This window comes from Alligator mississippiensis, chromosome 1 (genome assembly GCF_030867095.1).
Source record: "Alligator mississippiensis isolate rAllMis1 chromosome 1, rAllMis1, whole genome shotgun sequence".
In the NCBI taxonomy this organism is placed as follows: domain Eukaryota; kingdom Metazoa; phylum Chordata; order Crocodylia; family Alligatoridae; genus Alligator; species Alligator mississippiensis.
Window position 1 is genome coordinate 50,850,027 of NC_081824.1, and position 13,116 is coordinate 50,863,142.

The 13,116-nt window shown below is 41.0% G+C and overlaps 1 protein-coding gene across 18 annotated transcripts in view; it reads right to left on the reverse strand.

Annotated features, from left to right (window-relative positions):
• DST (dystonin) overlaps positions 1 to 13,116 on the reverse strand; it is a 494,468-nt gene that overhangs the window by 93,680 nt on the left and 387,672 nt on the right. For all 18 annotated transcript variants that reach the window (XM_019496873.2, XM_019496902.2, XM_059730546.1 and 15 more), the window contains 7 exons: positions 12,270 to 12,440; positions 10,416 to 10,582; positions 8,129 to 8,288; positions 7,550 to 7,876; positions 7,299 to 7,383; positions 5,205 to 5,446; positions 3,963 to 4,169 (listed from right to left, as the gene is read on the reverse strand). In XM_019496873.2, coding sequence (XP_019352418.1) covers positions 3,963 to 4,169; positions 5,205 to 5,446; positions 7,299 to 7,383; positions 7,550 to 7,876; positions 8,129 to 8,288; positions 10,416 to 10,582; positions 12,270 to 12,440 — 1,359 coding nt within the window. The remainder of the gene's footprint in view (positions 1 to 3,962; positions 4,170 to 5,204; positions 5,447 to 7,298; positions 7,384 to 7,549; positions 7,877 to 8,128; positions 8,289 to 10,415; positions 10,583 to 12,269; positions 12,441 to 13,116) is intronic.

The following is a 13,116-nucleotide window of genomic DNA, read 5'->3' on the forward strand; positions in this document are numbered from 1 at the left end:
TAGATGACTGAGTTACATGTGAGCTTCGAACTACCCTGAGGCTATTGTGATTTCAACATGTTAATACCATTCAGTTTAAGTTCACATATTTAACTACATATTTACTATTTAGTTTAGTCAGGAAAGGCATAACAGATACCCATACGTAGCACCCACTATGAAACAAGGGTAGACTAAGGCTCAAATAGATATTGCGAGCTGAAGGTAAAAACACAAAAGGCTGCGTTCATCTCTGGGGCAATTCTATAGATTTCTGCCCAAAGGAAAGGGGCTCTGCCCAAAAGCTTGTCTAACATCTCTCAACTATACAGGTGGTCCAATTACAGATATTACCAAGAAACCTTACTTGCTGCATATTCCTTTGACCATCACAACTACAACATTCCAACCCTACTGCATATATTTAGGAGGGACTTACATTTGAGATCATTTTGATCCAGTGAGTTACAAGAAGTGGGTGAAGTATTAGCTCAATATGACTTCAACAATTCCGTCACATAACTTTACATCTTCAAAGTGCCACCCACCAAATCCACCCACTTCCTCTCCTCATTAAACCACATGCTTTTCCATTGTGCTTTTATCCATTACCAAACACTTTCAGTCCTTTGTAGTACTACTAACTTAGCACTTTTACCCCACTTCAGTTTCTCTTCCATTTTTCTGACAGTTACTGTTATCTTGGGCAGGCAGTTGGCTTCTTTCCAATATGTTGTTCCTGGAGTCAACATGGCCAGCTCTGCATTAACTCTTCTGGCTTCCTCAACAAGGGAAAATTCTGAAATGTCCTGGGTGTGGCAGATAAGGACGGAAACCTACTTCTGAAGAGCCATGTATACTCCTTGCCTGCCTCATGCCCATAGAGATCAAGCTTTTAATACGTAAAGGTTTTGGATGAGAGAAGAAAAACATTCAGAGTGAATGGTTTAAAATGCTAGGATACTCAGAATATATTTAAATTATGACAAGTATTTATTGTATTTATTAGTATTCTGGGACTTCCAGCTACCACCAATTCTTTTGCAGTTTGGCTTCTAAAACAAGTTTGTTACTCTGACATATACACTTTCTACCTTTCTGAGGCCCAGTAAAGCCTCTTTTCTGAGTACTAGTGGCACTACAGAAATCTCCACTTGTATTTTTGCACTAGCAAAATGAACAGTAAATAGAAACTGGAAAAAGTTACATTGCTGGTTTGCATATGTCATCAGGTAGCTAAATGTGTGACTGAATGTGTGACTTCATTTGTAAGAACCTATTCTAAAAAAATACTTATCTATTTACTATGAGAAGTTTAAAAACACTCACAACTATTATTTCTCATTTTTGAGGAAAAAGTTTTGTTTTACACCTGGAGTAAAAAAGGCAGTGAAAATACAATAGGCCAGATGTTCAATGGATATGACTTCAATGGAACTGCACCTATTTAAATCAGTTAAGAATCTGGAAAACCATACATTTAATATAGCATGAAATGCAAGATACAGGACCTCTGTAACATATTATGGTTTTACTGTAATATTCCTAGTTTAAATGTGTTCATGTCATAATAATGTTGTGTGCCTCGGTTTCCCTGACTAGCTTGTATGTAGGAAATGAAGGGCTAATAGGCTAGTGCTGTCAACATGCAGGAGGGTTGGAATGAGACCCAGTGGACCTCCAGCAACAAAGCACTGAACGGCCCTGCTGATGCTTCAGGTAAGCTTTATAAACATCCTTTGGTGCTGATGCCCAGGAGGTATTAAGGGAAGAGATGGACGTAAGCATCAAAATGGAGAGAACAACCTGAAAAGCAGGGGGTTGGCTAGAGAGCTGAAGAGTGTGAAGAGAACAAACAGCCACATAACACTGAGGCTCAGGGCTAAGTCATCCAGGCTAGGGACAGACATTACACCAGTTTAAGTGATCAGAAAGTCTTAAGTCTGATGCTATATTCAATCAGGTTTATCTCAAACCGGTTTCAGACATTTTGAAACTAGTTTCTGTGCCCTTAACGTCCATTCTGTTACAGGTTTAAAACAGTTTCTGACTGGGAGGGGGCCAGAGCCCCCCCAGCACCTCCATGGTTCTCAGTGGCTTTCCCCACCCCTCAGTGCAGCCTCCCTGCTTGGAAGGGGCTCGTGCTCCAGGGAAACCGTGACAAGAACTGCTGCTGCCATCATGGTCGCTCCCCCCTCGCTCCTTCAGCAGCCGGGCAGGGACGAGGCCAGACACCGGCTGGTGGGGCAGGGAGGAGGGTTATTCTGCTGCTTGCCCTGGACACAGAGCGAACAGTGGCGGTGGTCAAGCCAGGCAGACGCTACTATGGTCCCCCATGGGAATAACTTTGTTCCCTGCCCCTGCCTAAGGGGCCCTGCCAGTCAGTCTAGCCCCACCCCCACCTGACCACTGGAGTGGTGAAGGGGGAGTGACCGTGATGGGGGCAGCAGCCCATCACAGTTTCCCAGAGCATGAGCCCCTTCCCAGCAGGGGGCCACACTGAGGGGCGGGGAAAGCTGGTACGGACTGTGGTGGCAGTGCTGGGGGGGGGGCTCTGGCTCCTGTGTGCAGTCTGCTGCAGCTCTACCTGTCCCACAGCATGCCCCCCACCCCCCCCACCGGAAAGGGGCTTGAAAGCCACACCATGACAGGGGACATGCCCCCATCAAGAGCCCTGCCCCCTTACCACTGCAGTGGCAGGGCAAGGGTGCTGCCAGACAGCGGCTGGCAGGGCCCCTTAGGTGGATGGCAGGGAGAGCAGTTATTCCCCCCTCCCTCTGGCATCTGGTGGAGGGGGCAGTAGGGGGCTTATTCTGCAAGCTGCCCCAAGGAGGGAGTGAGCAAGTGGCAGTGATGGCAGTCGAGGTGGGCAGACCCATCTGCGATCTCTCGGGGATAGTGGGAATAATCCCCATCCCTGCTCCTCAGGAGCCATGCCAGCCTGCCTCTAGCTGTGCCTGGTCCCACCGCTGCACCAGCGAGGGGGGAGCTCCCAGTAGAGGGGTGTCCCTGCCAGTGGGACCGGGAGGTAGGAATTAAACCCCTCTCTGGCCAGTTCAGCCAAAACTACAACCTGGGCTGGCCACATCCCCCCCCACATCCCCCTCCAGCACAGCTTCCCTGCAGCTGAGGGCACACTCTAGTGCCCCCCCCAGCGCTTGGCCTGAGCAACTGCAGGCATGCGCCTGCATTTCTTCAGTCCAGAGTGAATGTCTGTACAGCTATAAATCAGTTCAACCACGGCAGGTTAAACTATCCTGCAAAGGTTGAATCAATTCAGGCTCTGGCTTTTTAAATGTCTGCCCCTAGCCCTAGAGAGAGAATAGTTAAGCATCTACTGGGTTGTGCAGACTGGGTTGGAGACAGAGGGACTGCTTAAGCCTTTGGAGGGGGCCAGAGACTTTTTGCTGTGTCGCATTTGCTCCTCTCTGCCCCGACTCGCATTAAATGCCTTAATTGAATATGAGCTGTCTGCTTCGCTGCTTAAGAGTTCAGGGAGTACTCCTGTCTCCTTTGTAGGCATAAACTTCCTTGCTCTGGAGCTGAACTAAGCAAGGGTCAGGGAGGGAGTCTAAGAGTCAGAAGCACCTTGGGCTCACCCCACATTAGGAGCAATGAAAGACCAGACAGACCTGGATAGAGGAGCTCTCAAGCAAGTGCTTCCCTGGGGGAATTCACAACCTCATATTGCAGTTCTTATTCCTGCTCAATTTCCCCTAAAGTACTGTGATCAGGGTGATTTAACTACAAGGTTGATCTTTAAGGTTTGTGTCAACAATGAAGCAGATGGCCACAACAATGTGCAGATTAGCTTTGCTCCAGCTCTCATGTCTGAACAGTGCAGTGACATTCTATTCAAACAGGCCTTCTGTTACTCAAGCATAACAAATGCATGGCAACATTATTAAGTAAAACCCTTTGTTCAGGTATGGATTCCCAGAGACAATTTTTACTGCACAAACAACATAAATTATTTTTAGTACCTGCTGAGATCTAAGTACAGCAGCATCAATCTCCTCCACTTTCTGAGCTATAGTGTCGTTCACCAATCTGTACCGTTTATTGTCCTCAGTTATCATTTTGTCTAGTCCCTCTCTCGCTCTCCATGGCACCAGTTCCAGCAAGGCACTGCTAACTTCATTGAGGGTGTCCAATAAGCCTTTGTTGCTCTTTGCTTCTTTTTTCAATTCCTGAAAAAGACCATTTAAAATAAACATGCCTGCAAAAGAGCTCAGCACATGAAGCTTGCACATGTTTTTATTCTACTCCAAAATGTAAGCACTAAAATGTTTTCTAGGCAAACAAAAGGGAAAAATTGGCACATTTATTTTCAGCTCAGTTACATTGGCCTTTGTTATTGTACGTTGTTTGACAGAAAAGCAGGTGATTCCTGAAGGGAAGTGTTCTACAGAACAAAACTTAAAAACGTTTCTCCAGTCAACAGGGCAGACTGTCATTCTCTGGAATTCAATAGTGTTGTCAGTCTTTAATCAAGCAAACAAAGAGAAGAAAACCAACACGTATTCTTTGCCCTCTGTAACCCCCTGAGGAACAAATTCATCAACAAATAAAATTAAGTCTCAAATAGTACAAAATGAGAGTTGAAGTCAAGTACATTTTTAGAAGAACAATGACTGGCTTTAATTCTGAACAAATCATCATAGGATCAATTTTTTAACTCCACATGCAAACATATATATATATTTTTTTTAAACTCTGGTTTCTAAAATTAGTGTGTTTAGTAACCTATTTCATGCCATGGTGTTGATAGCGTCCTGTTAACACTGGACAGTTTTTAATTTTAAAAAATGTCTATTATTAACCTGAAATTTATACTATGTCTTAAATGTAGGCTATTTTTATAAGTCTTACTTTTTCTTCTTCTTCCCTTTTTTTCCATTCTTGTCCACGTCATAAATGAGGAACAAAAATAACTTTGACAACTTAAGATTTTTCCCAGGGCTAGGTAGCATACCGAACAAAAGCGCAATGTAACTTTTCTCCTGCTGAGCTAATAATAAACTGCAGCCTAATCTCATAAGTGACCATGCCATGTGACTCTAGGAAGAGATTATGATTCTTTATTGTGTTAATTTTAGTCAGAAAGTTGATCCAGTGCCAAATTACAATTATTTTGCAAGAGATGCCTAAGGCAATAGAAGTTAACCTATGGCAGAAGCCTTTATAAACAGAAATAAATACAGCTTGCACCTTTTAGAACATACCTTTTGTCTTCCTTGTGCTTGGCTTAATTCTTCACCAGTAGGGATTTGAGCTTCATATGAAAGCAATTCCACTTCTACTTTGTCAAGCCATGCACAGAGCTCCTCATGAGTTGAATGCAGCTGGCCAGCAAGCTGAAGAGCCTGTTCTAAAGTCTTCGACACATCCAAACTCAATTCATTAAGATCCTTGTACCTGGCTTTAATGCCTTCCAGTTTATCTTGAATAATTACTACTTCATCACCTAAAATTTTAAAGCCATGTTATTTCACATCAATGCAACAAAATCCAGAACAAAACAGAAACCCTGAAAAATGTATTTATTTCTATGGTTGAAAATAGACATGACCTCTGTGTCTCTATAAAAATGTTTAAGGCAGCACGAAGCCCAAGCAAACACATGTCCATGCCCCTTGCCATTCCACAAATGCCCAGAATCATAGCCATGATAACAGGCGATATACATTTGCACCACTTTTCTGTGGCAAATGTCTGTTAGCTTTATAGCAAGAGAGCGTGAGCAGCCCAGAGATGTCTGTGCTCTCCAGCCGCCCCCGGACAGGTGCTCCGGTGGCTTCAGGGGCCTAAGAATTCCCTGAATTTCCTTGCAGGGAATTCTCAGGGCACACCGGATTGGGCCCCTGAAGTCCCAGGAACACTTGCCTGGGTTCCCCTGCTTGTAGAGCAGCCTCAGGAATCCCCTAGCCAGGGATTCCCCATGCGCACATATGGCACTACTACAGGCAACTCCACTACGATTCCCAGGGTGTACTTTAAAGCTGTTGCCCCCCAGGTTGGGGCATAGCACCCAGGGCCATTGTCTCACAGAATTGGGCCCCTGAAATTCCGGGAGGGGCAGGGGCTCAACCCTGGAGGACAATGGCAACACCTTTTTTTGCTGATCAATCGGACCAGCTTTAGGACACATCTCAGTACAGCTGATGCCATAACAAAAACAACTTCTGTTTTTAGTCTATGTTTAATTGGCAGACTGACACAAACAAGAGCCTTATGGGGATCCTCGGCTGATGCAAACTGTCAAAGTTCAAGCGATGTCAGTGGAGCTACAACAATTTACATTAGCCAAGGGTCTGTCCCTCAGGCTATTCCAGGCCCATCTTTGGGCCAGTGCAGGTCTATAGCCAAACTCTGGGGGCTGACTCCATCTCTTGTTATATCTTGGGAAACAGGGAAATGGTCCTCACTCTCTTGGGTTTTAAAAAGTTAAGATTTAAAATTCCACACCTCTTTATTCAGACACAGACTGAAAAAAGTAACCCTGAAATTCACAATCAGTTTTGTAAAGATTAAATTATGTTATAACAAGTATCAATGAAAATGCAAGGACAAACCTGTAAAATATCAAATGATTTTCAACTAAAAGTAAGTATTACATTATTCTTTAAATCATACAGTCCATTTATCAGTTGCTAGATGCACAGCACATGACCAAAACAAAACCAGAGATTCCACAGTAGATTTATTCCTATATATTTAGATTTTATCACATGGTATAATTTCTAATTTGTAAGAGAGGGAATTTTATTTCCCCAATCATGCATGTGTTGTAGGGAGTTCAAGAACTTGGAACACTGGAAAGTTTAGATAGATGTTGATCTGCAAACCAGACATGTTGTGTGCAATTGGAATGCAACCTTTCCCATAATACTTGCTCTGATCTGGAGGACGCAGCTTGTCTCTTGCAGTAAAAGGTAGTCTAATCTCTAGTTCATTCGCGAGCCTCTCCAGAGAAACAACTGTCTTGTGCCAAATAGCCCTACATCATGAGTAATGTTCATAACTTGCTAGTAAGAATGGAATGCAGGTTTGCTGAAATAATTTTCCACCAGAAAAAAAAGAACCCAGTTTTTTCAGGCATAAATTCCACTGACTTTACTGGCATTTTCTTCTCTTAGAGAATTTGGCCTAAAGACATAACTTGCCCTGGCTTCAAATGTTATCAAAATATACAATTACCACAGCTCTAGCCAATGTATCAGGACTCATATTTACAAGCATGAATTTAATTTTTTCATGGTCATTTGCAAGTATGAGGAAAAAAAGCTGCTGAGTTATAGTTTCCTCAAAGTTCTTACCTGTTGTTTGCTTGAGAAGTTCTAATCCATTTTGTATGGCCTGATCAACATTTTCTTTTCTGAGCAGAATCTCCTCCTGAAGAACCTAAAAGAAGATGCCATTTGTGTAAGAAAATAAATTATATATACAAATTATATTTAGCTAATATAGGCCATTTGCCTTTTTCAAACAAAATATATTAATGGGAAAAATAAATGGTAGAAGAAGTAAAAATAAAACTATAAATTGAACAGAAAAGAAATAAAAATACCAGCAGCTCAGTGTGTTGTTTCACAAGTAAGTCTGTGTTGTAATCTTGGATTGATAGTTTACTCAGTTTGTCATGGACTTCATTCAACCAGTTCATCAATTCAACTTCATCCTCCCCAAAAATCTGAGCATTGCAATAGGCTTGTTGGAGCAGCTCGGCTCTGTTGCTGCTCTTCTCTTGCATCTCAATATACCAGGCTTGGGAAGAATCTAGCTTTTCCTGAACCATATCTTTATCCTCCCTGGAGCTCAGAGTCTTTAAAGACTGGCCAATACTAACGGCTTGATGTAAACTTTTACTGTGAGTGAGGATGTCATCTTCTAGGGCCTAAATGAAGTTTTAGAAATAATGAAAAAATAACGAAAAAGGGTCATAAACACAAAGGATAATATGAATGGAATCAAAAATCAACAGAAAGAAAATGGCTTCATTGACAATTAAGAATGAAAATGTATCAAACTTAAAGTAATGCAGGGGGGAAAAATAACCAACCAATCACCACAACAGAGTTTCTAATTATTCTGTACTTCATAAACTCACTTAAAAAAAGATCATGCATATATCAAGTTTATATCTTACTTTATGCTGAGAAATCTGTTGTTGTAATTTCAAAGCCTGTGTTCCAATGGGTTCAGCATTTGCAAGCCTTTTCTCAGTGGTGGTCAGCCACTCAACCAGTGGTTCTAAAGTTTCATGGAACTTCTGTGCTACCACTGAGATACCTTCCAACTGACGATTCCTATAAACATGCCAAGATAAAGGTCATGTTTGTGATGAAGTATGTATGAAATATTCAACAAAAACTTTCAGCCCTTCACCACCAAAAAAATCCTAAACATTCCTGCAGAAACCAGCTATCTGGAATAGAAACACATCCACAGTATAGAAAGAAAAACAAGGTAAATCGTCAACCAACTAAAAGTACACTTAATAAGAAAGACTTCAAAAGTCATACTGGCTGACCAAGCAATTCAAGTAATTGGTACCTTTTGTTAATGAAATAAATTTCACTGTATTCCACATTCATTCAAAAATATTTTAAAACTCAATTCAGCAAAATACTTAAGTATATGGGTCACTCCTATTTAGGCAAGTGCTTAAGTTTCTAGTTAACATGAAGCACATGCTTTTAGTTAAACTGATTTAAACAGACTTACACTTAAGTGCTTTATTTAATAAAGAAATGTTCCTGAAAACTGAAAAAAAATCCTTAAAATATTTGTTCAGTGACATCATATTTGGTCAAAAGTTTACATTCCACATTTCCACAGAAATAAATGGAGTATTAGTATTAATAAAGTAGATACACTTCACCAATAAACTAAGGAAACAACATCTGCAACATTTTAAATATTTCTAATATATCTGATGGGGATCTTGTCTGCAGTTAGTTCTTCCAATCCTGCTCTTTTATAAACTTCACTCTAGGCAGGCTATTTTGAGTGATACAGAAATTTGTTCTATATAAAATCTGTTCTATATAAAATACTAGATGTTTCATATTATTCCTATAAAAACATTATGAATAAAATCCATTTCCACCCAAGACTGTCTTTTGCTGCTCTTAGTTTTCTTGTAGTGCAGAGTACAATTAAAGAATTATGGAGGCAAGCTTATTGCCACAGATGGCTTAGGCAACTTATAATTTGATTTGAAAATAAGTTTCACCAGACTGGGATAATAGCATTATATTAAATTAACATTTACTTCAGTTAATGGGTCATGGATCCTTGTATTTTTAACATATAAAATTGTATTACAGTCTATTAGCCAAAGCTACTAATTTCTTTTGGTATGCAGGTTATTACTATTATTATGAGTGCAGAGAAGAATGCTCAAGCAGCAACATACATAGAGAAGGGCAAAAGGATTAGAAAGAATCAGAGTAGTTCAAAAAAGCCTAAAGGCCTGAATCTTCATTTTCCTCATATGGATAAAAACATTCAACTTTTATGCACTGTAATGATGCATTGTCCATTTAATCTGTGTCTTCCCAAACCATCTCATTATGAATTTTGTACCTTCTTCCATAGCATCTCTTAAACTTACAGCTCCCCCTTTCCTTCTTTTATGAATAAAGCAATCTTTTCTCAAATCCCTCTTCTGTAAGCACATTTCTTCTGCCAAGCATTTCAATATTGTTTTCTTCAAAGATATTTGCACTGTTCATGTTAACCTTCTCAAAAGTTGTGCTTATCTGATCTGACTTCCAGCTGTTTGGGAAAGAAGCTGTGTCTTCTGATTTCTTGATACAGTTCTGAGCAGTGATGGCCCTTTTTTGATTTATTGGAAGCTGAGAGAGATCAGCACCTCATATAAGGAGCTCAGTAACTAACAGGATGAGGACCAAAATAGTTGCTGAAAATCAATTATAGAGACTACCTTCATTTGAAAAGGAGATGCCTAGGAGTTGTGTCCTTTATTTGTAGCTATATATATGAGGATTTGACAGTTCAAAGAACCATCTTATTATTTGTTGAGTGCTACTCTTACGCTTGGTGCTATGCAGAACAGTGAAGACATGGTTTCTCCATCAAGTAACCTATATTGTACCTGTACTAATGTAGGTTTGGTGTCCCAGGTAATCAGAAGTACTATGTGCAAATCATCCCAGTAAATTCTTACATCTTTACTGGTAGTAAAATGAGTCAAATATTTTAGTTTTGATATGTGATGATCAGTTCAAACCATTTTCTGTTGCACATCTTTGTAAGCAACTATTATTCCACGTCTAGGCACAAAAATTTGATATAACAACAACGATAGTGCTTATGCAATTTCAGACTATGCAGTTCTGCATGCTGCTTCTTGCTATCTATCTCCTGCTGTACCTATATTTCTCAGAGGAATTAAGAATTTCAAGTACCTTGTTTCAGCTTTACTGAGCAATGCATCCCATCTACTATCCAGGAGACTCAACTGTTTCAAGATTTTCACTTTATCAGCAGGTTCTGCTGACTCTGCAATTTTCTCCCCTTCACGCTTGATTACCTCAACAGTAGGTTTGCGGTCATCCAGCAATCTCTGGAGAAGCTGGAGTTAAAGCAAAAAAACCAAAATCAAATTACTAAGGACAACTGTATCAACACAGAGAGGAGGAAAGGCAAGGAGACTTTCAAGGTCTTGTGAAATATTATAACTTTATGTAAAAGGGCAATGGCAAAGTAATCTTGGCATTACTGTTAAAATACCAATATTGGAAAAAGAGACCTTTCTGATTTGGAATTCCTAATTGTTTCTCTGTCAGTCAAAACTGGCATAGGTCCTTGTCCCCAAAATGACCCCTTCCCGTAAACAAGTATATTAATTGGCTTTTATGTGGGGCAGCTGTATAGACACCACTAATGGTGCGTAGGCCCAAGGGAAAATGTTTTTGATATCCACCCAGGAAAGTTTCATATTTAAGATATTTTAGTAATATAATTTGTGTGAGTATTTATGAACAAACTAGACATCTAATGAGGCTTAGTAAATATATATATATATATATATATATGGAACAAGTTGCATTTTCTATGGGTCACTTGGACCTAGTTACTCAGTTCCCCATGTCAGCTGTCTTATATATCTTGGTCTAAAACCTAATGATCTTCCTATTTTTTCCTCACTATTTTTAATTACTTGCAGAAACTCCACCTATCTGTCAGCCCAGAGTGGTGTATTGCATACTACAACCTTAGACTCCATTGACTGTATCTCCATCTAAATAGGAAACTGACTATGGGTCATAATGCACAATCTCATCTGGCTTCTGAGCTCCATTTCTGGTGATTCTGAAGATTCTAGAAGTAATAACAACCCAATGTCTACAGGAAAAGATAACAGCACAACTCCAGCACACCCCACTGCCCACAGGATTGACCCCATCTTAGGGCACAAACAGAAATGTCAATTTTCTCTTGACCTGGCCACAGAAAGCAGTCTCTAGTCATGGGCAAACAAGTGCATGACTACACACTGCTTCAAAAACAGCTGATCAGGTGAAAATCTGAGCCCTCATTGCATAAGAGTTCAGATGAAGATGCAGAGTGTCTCCTGTAATTTGTGTCTACGAAGCTCCTAGCCTGCTGCTGTTTTCAGAATGGGGGGGGGGGGGGGGGGGGGAGGGAAAGGGGTTGGAGGGAGTTGGATTTGGGGCTTCTTCAGCCCCCACTAGAGGGTAGGGTGGGGTATACTGGAGCCCCTCTGAGGTGGCGAGAGGCTCCAATTCACCCACCCCACCCTCCAGCGATGGCTGGGAAACCCCTAGAATAGGCTTCCTCAGTTTCCTTTCCCCCCTCCCATTCTGAAAACAGGGACAGGCTGAGAAGGAGCCATTGCTAGGGGAAACTGGCTGCAGGCTGACAGCCAGCAGCTAGATTCCCCTCCCCGCTGGAACCAGCAGTGAACTTCTGTTTAGTCTGGGGGATCACTGCAACTCAGAATACTTCCTGCAAAGCATTCTGAGTTACAGCGAGGAGCTGCACTTCTGTCTGAACCCTTAAGATCCAATGACAGTGAGAATAAAGAGTGTGCATCACATTATGCAATCAAGTCCTGAGAAGGGAATGCATGCATTACAGTAAGGAATGCATGGCTGTTTTAAATATCCCGTATGTTTCACTGTAATACAATATACTTGAGCAGACTTAATGCTTTGACATAGAAACTCATTATCCTCATGAAGTGGAGAGAGGTGGAGTGGAGAGAACCTGAATCTGAAGGAATAATGTTTGCTTACTTTCTGTTCTTGTATTTGGGCCTTCACAACTTTGAATTCAGCAGATGGGGGCTTCTGATTGGCCACAAGATCTTCTGTATCAATGAGCCAGCTAAGCAGAGATTCAAGGGCATCCTGGAATCTCCCACAATGAAGGAGGGCTTCTTGCAGCTGAGCAGCACGCTGAACAACCTGAATGACAGATTATTATTTATATTTCTTTCCTTTTAACTTGTACTTCTTCAAAGTAACTAAGGATTGCAGAATGGCTGTCATTATTACACTAGTGCACTTTAATTTGATAGTTCTTTATAACAACACACCTATCATTTTAAAACTATGCTAAGGTAGCTATGAGCTAGGCCTCAAAATACCACATTCTCTATTAGACTGTGGTCTTTTATTTAAAGGAATGATGCTGGGTCTTAGGAAACTAAATCACCTCAGTAATCCATTACAGAAAATACTCCCATGATGTACAGTAATGTTGTACAATAATACCAGTGTGAGATAGTGTCATGAAACACGCTTCTAGGAAGTGTGCACTTTACAAGGGCTCCCTTGTAAAAAGATTCAGCCAAGGATCCAGAACTGCAGCCCTTATTATGGGACAATACTCTCTTCATAGTTCAAAAGGCAGGGAAGGAGACGACAGATCCATGAATCATGAGCATCTGCTGCTCCACTGCATCATCCCTTCTGAGAGGCGGAGCCTGAGACAATGGGGACTTTTCCTACTTCTCACCACTGCTATATCACATTTTCAACAACTGCTGTTTTTTGCATGGATGTACCAGAACTTTTAATGGCATACAAAAGAAACCAAAGCTACAAAGTCACGCTTTCAAAGCAGTGGTTACTGATGAGG